We start from the raw sequence: 19,638 nt of genomic DNA on the forward strand, positions 1-19,638 counted from the left end.
TATTGTCGAAAGTGGGAGACAGAATGCTAAGACAGTTTTTCTCCATTCAGTTTGAAAGGCTTTGGGTCGCGGGAGAAGATCGTAGCACGTGGATGTGTTTTCGTTTGTATGTTAGAGTTTGGGCGTCAGTGTTTTGCACCGTTTGCTTTTTTTAAAAAAATGTGCACAAGTCATGACCATGAGTTTTGGACCTTTGTGGTAGATGAAGTACTGCTTTTTTTTTTTTTAATACGTTATGAAGGAAGAAAATGTTCACTGGTCCAGAAGGGATTGCCCACGGACAGACCCGAGAAATCAGGGGTTTAGAGTCGACTTCCCCAAATCCCGTTTGGTTGCGCCGACCCCTCTCGGTTTTGTGAAACAAGAGAAGAAGAAAGGAGCTAACTGCTGCCCAAGTTTAGGTAAGTGACTTACAATGCTGGTCTCACGTCCTGAAGTGGCAGAGATGGCTGCTTGGCGCCTTGTGCTGGGGCCAAGTGTGGAAGATACTTTTCAGGACAGACACTGAGGTGAAAGTCATACAAAAATGCATTAAATACACGCGGTGTGCCTGGCACTAGGTTTTGAATACTGGTCTAAAGATGAGTAGGATGTGATCCCGCCTTCCAGATTTCACCAACTTGTGAGAGAAACTACTGCATGTAAGAATAAATGTCTAAGCTAATGATGGGAATGCATTCTCAGAAAGGACGGGGACTCTCAATCTGATGAGGATGAATCAAAATCATTTCAGTCACTCAGTTGTGTCTGACTCTTAGTGACCTCATGAACTGCAGCACGCAAGGCTTCCCTGTCCATCACCAACTCCCAAAGCTTACTCAAACTCGTGTCCTTAGAGTCAGTGATGCCATCCAACCAACTCATCCTCTGACATCCCCTTCTCCTCTTACCTTCAATCTTTCCCGTGCAGTATCAGGGTCTTTTCCAATGAGTCAGTTCTAGGTGGCCAAAGTATTGGAGTTCCAGCTTCAGCATCAGTCTTTCCAATGAATATTCAGGACTGATTTCCTTTAGGATGGATCTCCTTGCTGCCCAAGGGACTCTCAAGAGTCTTCTCCAACACCACACTTCAAAAGCATCAATTCTTTGGCTCTCAGATTTCTTTATGGTTCAACTCTCACATCCATACATGACTACTGGAAAAACCATAGCTTTGACTAGAAGGACTTTCGTTGGCAAAGTAATGTCTCTGTTTTTTAATATGCTGTCTAGGTTGGTCATAACTTTTCTTCCAAGGAGCAAGTGTCTTTTAATTTCATGGCTGCAGTCACCATCTGCAGTGATTTTGGAGCCCAAGGAAATAAAGTCTCTCCTTGTTTCCATTGTTTCCCCATCTATTTGCCATGAAGTGATAGGACCGGATGCCATGATCATAGTTTTCTGAATGTTGAGTTTTAAACCAACTTTTTCACTCTCCTCTTTCACTTTCATCAAGAGGCTCTTTAGTTCTTTGCTTTCTGCCATAAGGGTGCTGTCATCTTTACATCTGGGTTATTGATATTTCTCCTGGCAATCTTGATTCCAGCTTGTGCTTCATCCAGCCTGGCATTTCTCATGATGTTCTCTGAATATAAGATAAATAAGCAGGGTGACAATATACAGCCTTGACATATTCCTTTCCCTATTTGGAACCAGTCTATTGTTCCATGTCCAGTTCTGTTTTTCTTGACCTGCATACAGATTTCTCAGGAGGCAGGTCAGGTGGTCTGGTATTTCCATCTCTTGAAGAATTTTCCGCAGTTTGTTGTGATCTACACAGTCAAAGGCTTTGGTGTAGTCAATAAAGCAGAAATAGATGTTTTTCTGGAACTCTCTTGCTTTTACAATGATCCAACAGATGTTGGCAATTTGATTTCTGGTTTGTCTACCTTTTCTAAATCCAGCTTGAACATCAGGAAGTTCACGGTTCATGTACTGTTGAAGCCTGGCTTGGAGAATTTTGAATACTACTCTGCTAGCATGTGAGGTGAGTGCAACTGTGCAGTAGTTTGAACATTCTTTGGCATTGCCTTTCTTTGAGATTGGAATGAAAACTGACCTTTTCCAGTCCTGTGGCCACTGCTGAGTTTTCCAAATTTGCTGGCATATTGAGTGCAGCATTTTCACAGCATCATCTTTTATGACTTGAAATAGCTCAACTGGAATTCCATCACCTCCACTAGCTTTGTTTGTAGTGATGCTTCCTAAGGCCCACTTTTTGACTACACATTCCAGGATGTCTGGCTCTGGGTGAGTGATCACACCATCGTGGTTATCTGGGTCGTGAAGACCTTTTTTGTATAGTTCTTCTGTGTATTCTTGTCACCTCGTCTTAATATCTTCTGCTTCTGTTAGGTCCATACCATTTCTGTCCTTTATTGCCCCCATCTGTGCATGAAATATACCCTTGGTATCTCTAATTTTCCTGAAGAGATCTCTGGTCTTTCCCAATCTATTGTTTTCCTCTATTTCTTTGCATTGATCACTAAGGTAAGGCTTTCTTATCTCTCCTTGCTATTCTTTGGAACTCTGCATTCAAATGGTTATATCTTTCCTTTTCTCCTTTGCCTTTCACATCTTTTTTTCCTCAGCTATTTGTAAGGCCTCCTCGGACAACCATTTTGCCTTTTTGCATTTTTTTTTCTTGGGGATGATCTTGATCACTGCCTCCTGTACAATGTCACGAACTTCCGTCCATAGTTCTTCCAGCATTCTGTCTATCAGATCTAATCCCTTGAATCTATTTGTCACTTCCACTGTATGATTGTAAGGGATTTGATTTAGAAAAAGTTACTGCATCTTTTATCGACCACCTACTACCTATGCAAGAAATAGAAAACAGCATTTGGTGCATTTGTTTAGATTTTACACCTAACCTATGCCATACTGGGAAATACTGCTCTAGTGGAGTCAAAAGGCTGCCAGTTTTGAATAGGGACAAAAGAAGAGAAAACTCAGCAGTGGGTCCAGGCTGTGAACAAGCTGCTCTTCTCCTTAGTTCATAATGGTGTGGCAGATTCCATGGTGCTGGGTAATAGTTAATGATGCCATGTGGAAACTGGCAGGACCTGAAAGGAGAACCACAGCACAACTTCTGGGATTTTCGAGTACAGCCATGCCTTCCGTTTTTCCAGTCGTCATGTTTGGATGTGAGAGTTGGACTATAAAGAAAGCTGAGTGCCAAGAAATTGATGCTTTTGAACTGTGGTGTTGAAGATTCCTGAGAGTCCATTGGACTGCAAGGAGATCAAACCAGTCAATCCTAAAGGAAATCAGTCCTGAATATTCATTGGAAAGACTGATGCTGAAGCTGAAACTCCAATACTTCGGCCACCTGATTCGAAGAACTGACTCATTGGAAAAGACTCTGATGCTGGGAAAGATTGAAGGCGGGAGGAGAAGGGGACTACAGAGGATGAGATGGTTGGATGGCATCACCGACTCAATGGACATGAGTTTGAGCAAACTATGGGAGTTGGTGATGGACAGGGAAGTCTGGTGTGCTGCAGTCTAGCGGGTCACAAAGAATTGGACAGGACTGAGCCACTGAACTGATCGGAAGTGCTGCCTTCATCAGCCAACTATTCAGAAAGTAGCTACTGACATGATACAGAGTTCTAGCTGAAACTAAGCATTTGACTGTAGGGCATCAAATGAGTATATTATCAGAGCTGCCTTTCTGGACTGATATTTTGTAAGGTTGGGTGCACACAGCTAGTACCCAGTGAAAAACAGAAATGCTTTCCATGGAATCATATCTAAGCAGGTCCAGAGGTCATAATTTACATGAGCAGGTGGCAAAGATCTCTGTGTCTTGTATTCCTCACTCATTCCTATGGCTTCATGCTGTGTTCCCTGTGACCAGCTGATGATAATGATGGAAATATTCACAACTGATTCAGGCCTGATATGTTATTAGAGCTGAAAATGGACTGCTACTGCACTACAGTCCCACTAGGGAGGGGTCCTAAAGGACAGTAGTGAGGAGAATCCTAGTAGGCAGAGCTTTAAGGTGTACATTTAGTTATCTCTTTGGAATGGGGAGAGAGATAGTGTGAGCTCAGGATAAATAGAGTCCTGAGCAATAATGAATTTTGTGGTTGAGTGGACCAGGGGCCTAGAAGATATAATATTTGAAGTTGAATAGCAAGGAGATCTGGGAAGAGGCATGTGCAGGGAACCAGGGAGTGGGCAAAAGTGTGTGCATCTTTGTGTCCCATGTCCAGGCCCACTGGTGAGTATCCACTACGGATGAGATACTAAATATCCAGGTAGAGATATTGCCTGTTATATTTAACAAAGATGGCCACCAATGCCTCCCATCCCACATACTCTTCTTACAATGTGACCTTGATGTGCCTTCCATTGAGTGGTGGGATCTGGTTCCCTCTCTGTCAATCTGGACAAGCATTTGTCACCTCCACTGGGCTTCTCAGGTGGCTCAGTGGTAAAGAATCCACCTGCCAATGCAGGGGACATGGGTTCGATCCCTGGGTTGGGAAGATCCCCTGGAAAAGGGAATGGCAACCCACTCCAGTATTCTTGCTTGGAGAATTCCATGGACAGAGGACCCTGGTGGGCTACAGTCCGTGGGGTCGCAAAAGAGTCGGATATGACTAAGTGACTAAACAACAGCAAAACAACTGATAGAATATGGTAGGAAAGATATTCTGTGACTTCTGCAGCTGGATCTTAAAATCCCACACATTTCCACATGGCTCTCTTGGAATATGTGCTCGGAATCCAGGTGTAGTACGGTGAGAAAACCACACAGAGAAACCACCTGGAAAGGACATATGTTACTGTGGCTCACAGTTCAGCTGAAGTCCCCACTGACTGCCAGCATCAGCAGGCAGACCTGTAAATGAAGATGCTTTCAGATGATTACAGGCCCTAGTTGTCGATTTCCCTCCAGCTGTAGCCCCAGACATCATGGAGCAGAAACAAACAATCCCCACTCTTTTGTCCTCAGAAGTGAATTACAGACCCACTTTTCTTATGTAAGAAAAAAAAAAACCTGGTTGTGGAACTGTTGTTTCTCCTCTGGCCACAAGAGGGAGACCTTGTTCCTTAGGACTCCTATAAGTTGCAGAAAACATGCTTACTTCCAATCTCTTATGGCCTGCAGGGTACCCTACTTAGAGTTGCAAAGAATTTTCCATCTTTTTCCCCACAGGGCCTGATGAAGTCGAGTGGCTAAAGTCAAGCTTAAGATTAAAAAGACTGCATATCTTGAATATGTATGAACCCTAAAGATCCCCTCATTTAGAAGAAACATCTGATCTTTAACTTTACTTTTAGAACCAGAAAATTGACATGGAGACTGCATGTTTAGGCTTGAAGAAGAAACTCAATTCAAGTTTGCCCTTTGGAGTCATTGGGTGAAAGTGGACTGTCCGCCTCTGGCTGCCGAGTCTTAAGCTCCCTAGAAGGTCACATCCACTGAAGTGGAGCATGTGCCAAGCCTCTGGTGGGCTGCAGAACTTCCCCGGGAGAAGCTGAGACTTCTGCTTGTGGTTTCGGGACTGCCACTGTGCTACTGCTAAGACTCCTTACCCTTTTGGTGAACACTGGTGAACTTGGTGGTAAAGGAGGCTGCTGGAGGTCATTTTCAATGACCTCCCATATCATGGGTTAGTTCTATTAACAGATGTTTTCCCTCTAGGTTTTTTTTTTTTTTTTTAGATTATTATTATCAATTGTGAAATGCACATCACATAAAATTTACCATCTTAACTACTTTTGAGTGTACAGTTCAGTGGCATTCAGTATATACATATTGCAGTGTAACCATCACCACTATCCATGTCCAGAACTCCTTTCATCTTGCAAAACAAACTCTACACCCACTAAGCAATAATTCCTCATCCCTTTCTCCCTCCAGCATGAAATCACCCTTCTGCTTTCTGTCTCTGGATTTGACTTCTCTGTGTGTCTCATATAAGTGGAATCATACCGTTTTTGTCCTTTTGTTATTTGCTCATTTCTCTTAGCATAATGCCCCCTAGGATCATCCATGAGGTAACATGTATCAAAATTTCCTTCTTTTGTGAAGCCTGAGTAATATTCCATTCTATGTATATACCACATTTTGTTTGTCCATTGATCCCTCAAAGAACATTTAGGTTGCTTTTACCTTTCAGATATTGTGAATAATGTTGCTATGAATAGGAGTGTACCAAATAACTCTTTGCGTCCCTGCTTTCAGATCCTTGGGGTATCTACTCAGAACTGGAAATGTTAGGTCACACAGTAACTCTGTTTTTCATTTTTTGAGGGCCCTTCATACTGTTTTCCACAGTGCTGCCCAACTTTACTTTCCCGTCAGCAGTGCACAGGACTTCCAATTTCTCCGTATTCTCACCAACACTTGTTATTCTTGGTATTGTTTTGTGTTGTTTCATAGTAGCCATCCTAATAGGTGTGAGGTAGTCCCTTTAGTTTTTAAAGCCAGCTGCCCTCTTATCTCTTAAGGGAGAAGGATGTCACCATGACATCTGTCAACATATAGTCTTTGGGTAGCTGGCTGTCTCTGTTGTCTCTGCTAAGGACAATAACTAAGAAATAACTGAGATCATCACTGTCTCTTTGGGGGCAAGCTAATATTCTAAGCCCTCACTGGCAGGGTTTGCTTCTTAGGCAGCTGAGAAATTTTCTGTCCTGCCTTTAGGCAATACGGTGTAACAGCTCAGAGCGTGGACTGTGGAGCCAGATGCATGGGTTAAAATTTTGGCATTGCCTTTTATTAGATCTCAGACAAGTTACCTTGCCTCAGTTTCTTCCCCTGTAATATGGAGCTAATAACAGAGTCATTATAAGGAGTAACTAAGTTAATACATAAAGACACTTAAAGCATTTTGATCCCTGGTTGTTGCTCAGTAAATAGTGGCAGTCGTTACCCCTCCATAACACACCATAATACTGGCCCCAACTTCATGGAGCCTCCCAAGTGTCAAAGATAGTTACTGTTACCACCTACTGTTTTATAAGTGCAAAAGCTGAAGTTTAAAGACCTTAAAATAATTGACTCAAGATATCACAGCTGGTAGAGGAGCTGAGATTGGTTCTCTGAGCCTGGCCCCAGAACCCTCTCCTAACACGTTCTGTATTGGTGACTCTGATTTTGGCAGAACAAATGACAAAGACAGCATTGTTCTTGGTGAGGAAAGGCAGCTCTTACTAGCAGGCAGTTGGAGCCTGGTAAGCATTCCATCAACTTTCCCCATTGTGCTTGTCACCCACGAATGAAGAGCAGATGGGAACGTTGCTGCCAGCCACTCACTTGTCAGATGAGAACTGACTTGGCCACACTCATTATAGAATTAATTTTTAGGTCTTGGTGGTTTTTAACAAAGCATGTGAATTGTAGGTCTCCACAAGAATCATAAACTTCAATTTAGAAGTGCCTTTGAATCTAATAGGCTATTTTTACTTGCATTAAGATAGCAAAGGAAAACAACCTCTGAAAAGGTTCTGGATGCCTTGAAGGAAAAATCAATTAGATGGTTCTGTGTTTCAGTAACATACATGAGAAACTTCTGAGTAATTTGTTAAAATGGGATAATGTGCCCCACTTTTAAAATTCAAATTCCAGTGCACTTATCTCTAGGAATTAGCAAAAAATAATTTTCTAATAATAAAAGTCATTAACAGATATTTGACATCATAAGGATTAGCTTACTTGAGAATAAAATTGATCCTGATACAAGTATTGGTTTTGAAAATGAAAGCATCAGAAATCCCATGTAACTCTTTGCCAGAAAAAAGATAACCCTAAGGCTATTCCATAGATATTTTTCTTTTTTGTAATATGGAATGAGCATGATATTTACATTTTAAAGTCAAAAGGACCATTAAAAAGAAAAACTGTTGTGCAATATAGTAAAACATGATTGATTTGCACTCTTTGTTGGCCCTGTGTATTTGGAATTCGTCGTAATTCCATGTGGGTTGGGATGACATTTCCCTTTGCTGTATCTATGATGAAAGGATTTGTCAAATACATTCTTGCAATGAGTAAGGGAGATTTTAAATCAGTTTAATCATTTTTGTCTGCAAATGGTGCCACTGATTTTGAGTGAGTCTCTTCCCTCCCTCTTATTACCATAGGCCACCAGCTCTCTCTCCAGGCTCTTGGCTCCACCATTTATCTTCTCAGCAAATACATGTTTGGAGCACAGACAGATCCCACAAGTCTGTATATAAACCAAGCATCTCTTCTTTCCCCACCTGGAGCAGGCTCCCCTCTGAGACTGCCTATTTCTATCAGGGGCACCATCTCTATTTTCCAAGTGTATCAGTGAGATGAAACCATCTTGGAGTCAAACTTCCATCTCCCTCATAAGGCCATTCTGGGATTGTCCCCAGGTTCAGTTCAGTCTATCAACTGTCTCTTCAGTTTCCAGTTCTTCATTCCATTTCCTAGCCCTTGAGATAGCGCCATGGTTATGCAGTCCTTAAACCCTGACACTGACCTGACATTTACTCTCACTCTTGACACTTGGTTAGGCTCCCTCAACCATCAACCCATCATCCCATTCCTGGATTAATGGGATTAAGGCTGTTCTGATCTATTCAGTGGTTTTGTTACCTGTATCATAGCTTCTCCATGGAATTATCAAAGTAACTTTTCTAAAATGCTTATATTCATACCATTTTTTCTGCTTAAGGACCTACAATGTCTTATTGCATGTTAGATAAAATATAAATGTATCTTCCCTATATGTAAAGCCCTGCATCGTGTGATTCTACTTTGGTTATTAAATATTTCCTTTATTAATTTTTGAGTAATTCTGATCTAGTCAGGCCATTTCCCTTATCTCTGCTCTTTCCCCTGCCCCCCTGCCCTTTCTGACTCTCTCTGTCTTTCTCTCTCTCTCTCTCTCTCTCTCACACACACACACACACACACACACAATACCAGTTTCCTCTTCTATTAGAGGAAGAGAGACTATTCTTCTTGGGATGCCCTATGCTCCATTCATCCAATTCTATCAAATTAAAGATGATTTCTTTAAAAGTCATCTTCTCAAAAAAAAAAAAAAAAAACTACCTGAGATGAGATTTCCTCTCACATTAGGCTTCTAAATAATCTTGGAACATATAATCTTCTGTGTAGTCTTGGAGCTGGATTCAGTCACAGCTCACATCAAGTTTAGCACTACGTCCCACAGCAGCCCTGAGAGATTCTTTATTCCTCCAAGCTGGTTCTGGACCAGCACTCTGTGATGAGCTGTGGATTCAAAGCTGAAACAGTGAGGTGCCTGCTCTCAAGAAGCTTACACTCTCTCCGTAGGGGAGACAGACAGTTCAGTGACCAAGCAGGAAAAGTGAGGTGACAGAAGAGTGTATAGGCAAGGCTGGAAGGAGAGGTGATGCTTGTGTGTGTCCCAAGGGCTGAAGAGGATTTACCCCTCACTAGGGGTAAATCAGAGAAGCAGACAGGTCAGAGAAGCATTCCCAGGAACAGAGCAGCAGGGAATGGCCTTCCTTTTTCTGAACTTCACTGGCATGTATGCATCCAGTTAGCTGTATACCACCTTTGTTTGCAAATCACCTGGAAATCAACTTGTTTAACAAACCTTGATACCCTCTAAACAGATGATACTTTTTAAAAGAATGGTCATGTTTTCTGTTCCTTGTGTGCCCCTCACATTGCCTGGTAATATCAGGTGCAAGGTAGGGACTACTCTGTGTTGTGTTTTAATGTAAAGGGATACAGTAGACACATAGTAATAATGGATTTGCCCTGCTTATCCAGCATTCTGAATTCCAGCCATTTATTCCTTCCTGCCTCTGTCTTCTGTATCTGTCCTTCCATTGACATTTGTAACCAGCACTGTGTGCACAGGAGATAACTCGTCCATGTTATGGAAAAGCCTTTAGTCATGGGATGAGATAGAGCTAGTTGGGCCACGTGGGAATGAAAACTGTTGTCTTGAGCTTTCAGATTGAAGGGTTTAAGCAAGCAAGTTAACCAGCCACAGACTGGTGCTCCATAGTTGCTTATTGAATGATCCCTTTATAATAAGTTACGTGATAAGTTATGATCATTCGGAGCTGGATAAGTCATCACGGAAGAATTCTTTCCTTATCAGTGATGCTTATTAAGACCCTTAGATTCTTGAAACAAGTCTGCTTCCCTTCTGAAGCTCCACCCACCACTCTCTCCCTTCAAAAGTTTTGGCTCTGGTGTGGCAAACTGTAGCAGAATTTAGTACTTACAGATTAGTTTTGTGGGGGCGGGGGGAGAAAAGAAATTTGTGGCAGTTTTTCCTTTTAGGATGGATGTGACAGATGCAGCAAATTGTCCCCCAATATCTGTTATACTTTCTTCTGTATTAATAGAACCTATGATTTTTAGTTGGACATGTGGTTGCCCTAAATAAATACTCCATTTCCCACACTCCCTTGCAGCTGGTTGTGGCAATGTGACTAAATTCAGAGCATGGGATGTGGGTGGGTGATTTCAGTTGAGTTCTTTAAAAAGGAAGCATGTTCTCCCCTTCCTGACCTGTCCTCCTTCCCTCGGACTGGAGCAGGGCTGTAGTGGTTTGCTCTCCTGGCCCCTGGAGATGAGGACCACGTCCTCGTGGTGGAAGAGCAACATGACAGAAGGAGCCTGGGGCCCTGATTGGGGCTACCACAGCAGCCCCAGCCTGCTTACACTTGCAGCTGCTCTGCCAGAGAGAAAGAATTGTCCCCGTTAAACCAGGATTGGGGCTTCCCTAGTGGCTCAGACAGTAAATAATCTGCTGCAATGCAGGAGACCCAGGTTCGATCCCTGGGTCTGAAAGATCCCCTGGAGGAGGGAATGGCAACCCTCTCCAGTATTCTTACTTGGAGAATTCCATGGACAGAGGAGCCTGGCAAGCTATCATCCACGGGGTCACAAAGAGTCCGACACGACTGAGCGACTAACACTTTCACTTTCAAGCTAGGATTATGTTAGATCTTTGTTTCAGCAGCTAATTAACACATTGGGGTATAAACAGTTATGAAGTTCAGACAGTGTCAGCTGAGTGATATGAACAAGATGAGAAACATACTTTTAAAGGTATTTAATAAGACTCTTTTTTTTCAAATCAGTACAAAATTTTAAATACAAAAATGATTTGTTATTGACATGTCTCAAATCTATCATGGAAACTCAAAAAAAGTTACCAGTCTGTTCACCATTCATGGTTATCTGTGAAATATTTGAGAACAGTCACCCACTGCAGACATTCTTCTCCCCTGTGGGATGTTACCCTGCATTAAAACTCTGTATTGAAATAACAATATTGTCAGTTTGGTCCATTTCACATGGAAAAGTTCTAGTTAATTTTGAATTACTAGGAATTGGAGCGCTGTCCCTAAACTTTAGCACATGTGCTTGTTTCATTTGCTCTTACACTCATTGTGTTAACATGATGTGCAACACTCCAAAGGGAAACACAGATACATAGATAATTACTTAAAACTCTTTGTTAAATTAAATGGAGTAATTCATTTAGCTCTGAGATTAGCACCATTGTATAATAGAATACACAGTATCTGGCATAGATTTTGCTCCTCTCCTATCTAAAAGTTAGAAGCATATGCCTGATAATACACACACACACACACATACACACACACACAGGCAATTGAGTAACAACCAATAAATAAGTTGGAAGGTATTTGAAAAGTGAAATTTGGTTTCGACTGAAGAGGTACTTTCTCTCTTTGTGGAAATAAAAAGCCCATACATGTACAGATAAATACAGTTTTATACATGAGCTGAGCTGACTTGCTTCTGAGCCATTTCCATGCAGCTATTCAGCAGATGGAACCCAGTGGACACAAGTGGCCCTCATAGCCATTGGCCCACAACCAGCATCCTCAAGACCAACCCAAAAGATGTTTGGCCACATACGTGCTATCTGCTTTGAAAATGAAGGTTGAGTGGGATATGTTTTTGATAGGAAAAGTTTGTCATATATTTAGCCATGAGTAAGAAACCACGTGGTAATGAACTCATTTCTCATTCTAATGAATTGAGAACAAATGGTGCTCGTATGCCATATAAGGAAAAGAGGGAAAAGACAGATACTAGGCTGAGGAGAACATTCTTGATGGTTAAAATGATTCAGATTTCACGTAGACACAATTCCATGTGTGTTTATACCGTATTTATTTGTGTATTTTCCCATCTGTACCTATCACCTTGTTTCCTGACTCTTAATTTTGAGGAGAAGATACGAGACTTCACCACCATAGCCCCACATTATTCCCCTCAGTGGCTTATAGTGTCAGCAGCATACTCACAGCCAACTTGAAATGCTTTGTCTGTGTTTTGAGACCAGATTTTAATGTGTGAAGCAATTAATATGTAACTAAGTGAAAACCTGGAAAAATATTTATTTTTCTCTTTAAAGTTGTATTGACTCTTGTACTTGTGGGGTGACATAGAAAGCATGGGCTGTCATTGCCCTTTAACATTCCAGATGGCTCTTTCACAAGTTGCTTCCTGCATTTTCAGTACCTACAGCAGGAAGTAATATCCATTTGTTAATTTAAGACTTCAGAAATTATTTTTTCAGAAAAATTTATTTTCCTATATAATTCTGAAACTCCCCTTTCTTTCCCCAAGTAAAGGATAGCTTAGATTTAGGAAATTCACTCTGGAACCTCAGATGACACACTGATTTGTATGTATACTACACAGGGAAATTTCATTGAAATTCAATAGCTACTAAAAACTACTGATATCCCCTTCATGGATGAAACTTCATTGTAGTTATTTGTGTGTGTAGGCAGAGGAAGGGGATTATTATATGCATGTAAACCCAGTTAAGAACTGCTGTTGATAATGAACATTCCACAAGACTGGAAAGTTCGGAGGGGAGAGGGTTATTTTTTTTTTCTTATGACTTCCAGGTGTTTATATTAGTTGATTCATAGTGTAAATTACATGGAGACAAGAAGAAAGAAAAAAAAAATCACAGGAAAGAAAAATACAAGCAAAAAGAATCCTTGAGGAACAAATGAGTTACTTCCCGCTCATGTCTCCCAGCTGATTTGTTAGCTTCTTGTGGGGCACTGTCTTAAGCCCCACAAAAGTGTCTCATCCAGTGCTCGGCACAGAGAAGGCACGAGTAAATACACTACAGTTGTTCTTCTAGGGACACTAGACATACAGTTCTGAGTAGAACTCTTGTAAAAGACTCAGCCTCCAACAGGGGTGAAATATCCTGTGGACTAAAGCCCTACCCTGGTTCTTCGTCCCCATCTCACTGGGGAAGAGCACTGCTACACACCCCCACATCCCAGGGCAAAATATCTGCACAAATACAGAGGAAATTATGCAAGTAAATACGGTATGTAATTGTTATCACTGACATTTCTTTAAGCCATATTTATAAATATTTTAAAGTAAACATTATGAGTGAGTGACTTTCATTATCTATGATGCTCTTTCATACTGAAATACTTCAATCTGAATAAGCAGGTTATCATGGAAGCACATAACATAAGCAGCTAATACAATTCCAGTGGGTACAACACGAGTGTCAGTACTTGATACATAAATCTATCCCATCATTTTCAATCACAGGCTGCCGTGCAGAGCACTAAGCATGCATCTGAGTTTTTATTTGTACATGACGGTTCAAATTTTCACTTAAATATAACTTTCCAACTATATAAATGTTTCGAAGCAATTATGTTTCTCATTTGGATTTTTTGGGGTGCATCATTTTCTTTTCTTCTATTAAATCTCTCTCTTTATTTTTTTCTTTTTTTACATGGGATACAATAAATATCCTGAAAAAGAGGAATGGACGTACTGCCCGGCGTACAGTCCCGCGGCCTGTTCAGAGGGCATCTGCAGGAACACTCGGTCTCCAGGCCGGAGCAGCAGCACCGCGCTGCCGGATGCCTGGTCCAGGAAGCCCTTCTTGTACTCGTCGTACGTGTACATCACGGGCTCGTTGTTCTTGAACAGGGCAACCCACACGTTGCCCCCTTTGCAGTGAACGTGGTATACAAAGTAGTAGACCCCAGGGACCTCGCAGGTGAAGATGCCCGTCTGCGGATTGTAGTTCTGTCTGCCATTATAGAGCAATTTGTCGAACTTCACCGGGGCCCCCACGGGCGGGAAAGGCGCTGTCAGCTCAGCAGTGAATGCGGGCATCTCGTATGCCGGCCCTGCTCCATTCTTGCCTTTCTTAGCCCCGTAGGCATGCGGGGGTTTCGCTCCGTCGATTCCCAGCCCCATATCTGGCAGGTACTCTCCATGCGGTGGTGGTGTCGGGGGCATCACAGCTGGGAGGCCAGGGGGCCCCGGAGGACCTGGGGGCCCTGGAAGGCCAGGCTGGCCTTGGGGACCCAGGGCACCAGGCTTCCCCGGGGGGCCATGAAGTCCTGCTACCCCAGGCTTCCCTACTCCAGGGAACCCCGGGGGCCCTGGGAGACCGGGTTCTCCTTTGGGGCCAGGAATTCCAGGTGGTCCAATGGGGCCACTCGGGCCTGCAATCCCTGGGATGCCTGGGGGGCCCTGTAAACCCTGATCCCCTGGGATTCCTGGCTCTCCCTTTGGCCCAAGCAGCCCTGGAGCACCCGGTAGCCCTGGCAAGCCTTTAAGCCCAGCCTCCCCCTTGGGCCCTATGGGACCTGGCAAGCCCCTCATGCCAGGGGGCCCTACTTCACCAAGGAAACCTGGCTTTCCTGGGAAGCCTTGAAGTCCCGGCTCACCCTTCGGTCCTGGTGGCCCTTGTGGCCCCACAACCCCACCTTCTCCTTTGGGTCCAGGAAAACCGATAGCACCTGGAGGGCCCATAGGACCTGGGATTCCAGGCAGGCCTGGCTCTCCTGGGGGACCCCCCAATCCAGGAGCGCCTACTGGTCCTTTCTCCCCTCTTGGTCCCAGAGGCCCAGGAAGACCCCCGACGCCCCTGTCACCTTTGGGTCCAGGGAAGCCTGGTTTCCCGACCCCTGGAAGGCCCGGGGGTCCTGGCAGCCCTGGCAGGCCTTGCTCCCCTTTACCACCTGGAAATCCTGGCTGCCCGGGGATCCCGTCCTGGCCCGGTTTGCCAATTCCAGGTATCCCGGGAGGTCCTTGAACCCCTGGGACCCCGATAGGGCCTTGTGGCCCAGGTTCACCTGGAGGGCCTGGCTTTCCCAGGGGGCCCTGAGGCCCAGGAAAGCCTGTCACTCCTGGTTTACCCACTCCTGGAAGTCCTACAGGGCCTGGAGGGCCATGCATCCCTGGAGGACCCTTCAGGCCTGGCAGACCTGGCATCCCGAAGCCCTTCTCTCCTTTAGGACCCTGAAGGCCTGGAGGGCCTGGTGGTCCTTTGGGTCCTCTCTCACCTTTGGCACCTGGTTGCCCTGGTAACCCTGGCCCACCTGGCTTCCCAATGCCAGGAAGTCCATGAGGCCCTGGAGGCCCTTGTGGTCCAGGGATCCCCATGGGTCCGATCTCCCCTTTGGGTCCGATTTCACCTTTGGCCCCAGGCATTCCCATGGCTCCTGGCTTTCCTGGCATTCCGGGCATACCTGGCTTTCCAATTCCTGGATACCCCTGTGGCCCCGGTTTTCCTTTGACTCCAGGTATCCCCTGACCTGGTAAACCAGGGGGCCCAGGTGGTCCTCTTGGGCCAGGCTCTCCACGGGGACCTTGCTCCCCTCGCAGACTGGCTAATGGTATTTCTGCTGGGAGAAGGGAGAGAGAAAGAGGGAGGAGGGCACAAGGAAGGAGGGGGGAGAGAGAGAGAGATTAACATTAATCATCCTTCATTTCAATCATTATTTAGTTCTGACACATTGGCCCATTAATTATTGAGAGAAAAGATGAGGAGTAATGTGTTCGTATTCCGGGACTGTATGATCTGTATTTAACGGACAATTAAGCTGTTAATTTCTTTGTCATGTTTGAGATGCTGTTTTGAGAACTGATATCTGCGGCTGCTTTTATCAGTGTTAGGTTAAGTAAAAAAGCTAACAAGTAATGAAGAAATATTTTTCCCAGTACAAACTTGGAAATATTATGGTGTGTTCACTATAAAGAGTTCAAAGAAGGATAAAGAGAAATCAAAGTTGTGTATAAGCTCCACTACTCAAAGATAACTGCTTGATATTTATGTGCATTTCCATCTCATGTGTTCTATGTATACATATAAATATGTATATGTGTGTGTACTTTAAACAATGTTGGAGCCATTTTTATTTTTTCTGGTTTACCCTTACTTGTATTTTTCTATGTCCTTGAGTTTTAAATATAATAATAGATGGTAAAATAATGTTTTCTCTTGTGCTGAAGTATAGTATGATGTAGGATGATGGTCATTATGATGTGGACTCAGGGAGGAATAGAAGCATTTTATTTTGTATGTGGTTTAATGACATCTTAAACATCTGTCCTCTGGAGTCAAATTGATTTATTTAATTTCTTTAATATGCTATAGGATTTCCTAAGCCTCAGATATTTCTTTAATTTAATAAGCTATTTCTCACTTGCAAATTTGGTTTCAAAACAGGAGAATTGAATTAGGTATTTTAGGATGATAAGCAGTATATAGATAAGGAATTGAGCTGGGTTTAGGAGCAAGAAGCACAGCTTCTCTTTCTGGCCTTGAAATGAGATCTTGACTGGGTCACTTAAGCCATCAGCGTCTTTGCTTGTTTATCTGTATGGCAAGTGTAATACACCTGTACTACAAGATTGGATAATAGATGTGAAAGGCATTATGCTTTCTCGAATTGTTACCAAAATACAAAGCACATGCTGTTATACTGACTAAGCTGTACCTTGCAGAGAAACAAAACTCTGGATCTTCCATGCTACTGGGAGTAAGGAATAACATCAAGAAAGAAAATTCATAGTCCCAAAGTCTTATTTTTAACCATTAGTTGCATCTTAATCCTGCCATTGTATTTTTCACTGACCTACTGTCAGGGAACAAAATAGAACCACAGAACTCATATCTTTTCTAAATTCCTCAGTTGCAATCTGGTACCCATCTGAATAAGTACAGGAAGTTTCAAAATCCAGGCAGGCCATTCGAGAAAGGAAGGAAAACAAATGACTGAGTAATCCCCCAAGTGGAATATCAGCTCCTAAAGAGAAGAAAATACAGCTCCTAAAAAGAAGGAAATACTTCTTTTGTGCTAATAGACATTACTATATGTGATTAAGGTGTATCATTTCTAAGCAGTGGTTGTGTAACTCCTATATCAAGGGAGCATCTAGGGCAAGGTCATGTCATATTCATCAGGAATCCCCAGTGTCCAGCCCGTGCCTGGAGTACACTCTGTTCTTACTTAGGCTTTGTCGAATGATCAGCTGTAGCAACTCAGAGTTCTTAGGCTGCTTTAGCATTTATTTACTACTTACCTTATGTCATCAACTCTCTCAATAATCCTACATTACAAATGAAGAAAAGTGGTTTCAGAGAGGTTGAATGACTAGGTTTCTCTCATTTCTGGCCTCTGGGCACCCAGGCCTACTGACTCCAAACCCCACAGTTCTCCGGAAGTAGAGCTCTTGCCCTTGTGGGGACCATTGGGAACGGCGCCCATTCCTCAAAGGGGATTGCTACTCAGATTGCAATTCCTTTCCTGCCAGTGTGAGGTTTCCTAGGTTTCTTATAAACCAACTGAATGTATAAGAAAATGTCTCTTGGGAATTCCCTTGTGGTCCAGTGGTTAAAACTTGGCACTTTCACTGCCAAGGGCCTGGGGTTCAATCCCTAGTCGGGGGACTAAGATCCCATAAGCTGTGTGGTGCGGCCAAAAAAGAAAAAGAAAATGTCTCTCACAGTGACAGGTATTTAGCAGGTGTTGAATAACTAATGAATATGCCTAGAAAGTAATGGAGAGATTTTCAGGTATCATCTCTAGATGCTGTCTGTGCTCTTCAGGCTCCTTTTGTTGATTTATTGATTGACATGTGTAGCACCTTCGTTAGAGCTGTCTTAAAAGCACATTTATCTGGCATCTAGTTACATATGATTTTCTTTTTTAACACTGCAAGTTCTTACCATATTTCTCTCCTAGTTCTGAAGACTGACATCACATTTTTTTTTCCAGCACTTTATCCCTCAGCATTTAGCTGAGAGCCTGACACGGGAAGAGATGCTCATTAGTTACGGTGTGTTTGAATAAAGAAATAATGAATAAGGGAATGAACTATTTGTTATTAAATCCATCTTGTGCCATTTGATGCTATTGAAATAAAGCACAACATAAAATGGTAACTTTTGTCTTTCTTTAAGAGTTGAAGTTTTTCAAGGATAGAGTTTAGAACACAGTAGGCATTTAATGAAAGTCAGACATACAGGCTAAAACAAAAACGCCCAAAATTTAGTTCTTGCCACCCTCACCTCATTATTTGGGGTTTGGGGAGGCTGCTATAGCAGTACCGAAGCGTGTTACCTTTGCCTTTCTTGGGTGCTGCTTCCTTGCCCATTCTCGGTGCCGGCTGAACTTCCTTCCTATATTGGGGTAGGTGTGGATACTCTTTGCCATACTGCATGTGGGGCAGCTCCTTGCCCACGTTCAGGCCATCTTTGCCCAAAGGCATATGAGGTACTTGCTGGCCCAGGGGCTGGTATTGCGGAATTTGCGGTGGGATCTGAGCGGGAATTTGAGGTGGCAGCGGCTTGATTCCATAATAGGCACCAGCTTGGATGAGCCGGATGGAGCCCACGGAAAGGGTGAGCAGGACTCCCAGCAGCTGCAGAGGGGAAGGTGGCCCAGCCATCACCTGTGGAGGAAAACACGCACCAAGATGGTGAAAACCAGCCAGCCAGGTGACCAGAGTTTACTTGAGAAAGAAAAGGAAGCATACGTAGTCTTTATCAGCAGAACCTCATAAGTGGAAAACAAATGAAAAGGAAAATGTCACCTTTCAATAGAAAACAGACAAAACCCAGGAAAGAGTAGGATCTACCAAATGAAGGCAATTGGTGAGATTGTAGTCTATGGGCGAGGACTTCCCTAGTGGCTCAGTGGCAAAGAATCTGCCTCCCAGTGTTGGACACGTGGGTTCAATCCCTGGTCCGGGAAGATGCCCTGGAGAAGGGAATGACAACCCTTTCCAGTATTCTTGCCTGGAAAATTCCATGGACAGAGAAGCCTGGCGAGCTAGTCCATGGGGTTGCAAAAGAGTCAGACACAACTTAGTGACTAAACAAAAACAGGCTGTGGGCAGCCTGCTAGTTGTCTTGGAACATGACCTCAGCCTTCTACCATATTATTGGCACCTCTGACTCTAAGCTGGAGTGAAGCAAGCCTAGACCAAAGATGTTCCATTTAGATATGGCCACGTGACAAAGTTCTGGCCTGTTGGGTGTAGTTGTAATGGGCACAGCTTCCAAAAAGTCTGTAAAGGGGAGTGGACATGTCTTGGGCTATAGAGTGAAAACTGTGCATTGAGGATGGCAGAGCAAAACGCTTGAAGAAATCTCAGCCTTGGTTGAACTTGGTGGGGTTATAAGCATGTGTAAAGGTTAGAAAGCAAACAAGAACAATAAAAACCAAAGACATCTCCTGAATTGGAAAGAAGGTACTTCATGTGACAGCCCCCAAGTGTCATTTAAAAAAAAATAGCCATTATAATTACATACACACAAGGATACCATTTCTTTCTTCTAACTATGTTCTGTGAAGTCATTTGTTTAGAATTCAGTTAATTGG

The 19,638-nt window shown here is 43.3% G+C and overlaps 1 protein-coding gene and 1 long non-coding RNA gene across 3 annotated transcripts in view; one reads left to right on the forward strand and one right to left on the reverse strand.

Annotated features, from left to right (window-relative positions):
• Window positions 1-62: 62 nt before the first annotated feature.
• LOC145539083 (uncharacterized) lies at window positions 63-7,881 on the forward strand. Its single transcript, XR_014077561.1, has 2 exons — window positions 63-401; window positions 5,281-7,881. It is a non-coding gene; the product is annotated as an uncharacterized LOC145539083 (long non-coding RNA).
• Window positions 7,882-12,861: 4,980 nt separating this feature from the next.
• COL8A1 (collagen type VIII alpha 1 chain) overlaps window positions 12,862-19,638 on the reverse strand; it is a 160,354-nt gene continuing 153,577 nt past the window's right edge. Inside the window, exons 3-4 of one of the 2 annotated variants that reach the window (XM_081572469.1) lie at window positions 18,376-18,706; window positions 12,862-15,651 (exon numbers count right to left, since the gene is read on the reverse strand). In XM_081572469.1, the coding sequence (XP_081428595.1) occupies window positions 13,742-15,651; window positions 18,376-18,703 (2,238 nt within the window). In that variant the 5' untranslated portion in view covers window positions 18,704-18,706 and the 3' untranslated portion in view covers window positions 12,862-13,741. Of the gene's footprint in view, window positions 15,655-18,375; window positions 18,707-19,638 lie in introns of both variants that reach the window. The other variant, XM_081572467.1, reaches the window with a different exon arrangement.

This window comes from Giraffa tippelskirchi, chromosome 2, assembly GCF_054371585.1.
Source record: "Giraffa tippelskirchi isolate mGirTip1 chromosome 2, T2T-mGirTip1v1.2.pri, whole genome shotgun sequence".
Lineage (NCBI taxonomy): Eukaryota > Metazoa > Chordata > Mammalia > Artiodactyla > Giraffidae > Giraffa > Giraffa tippelskirchi.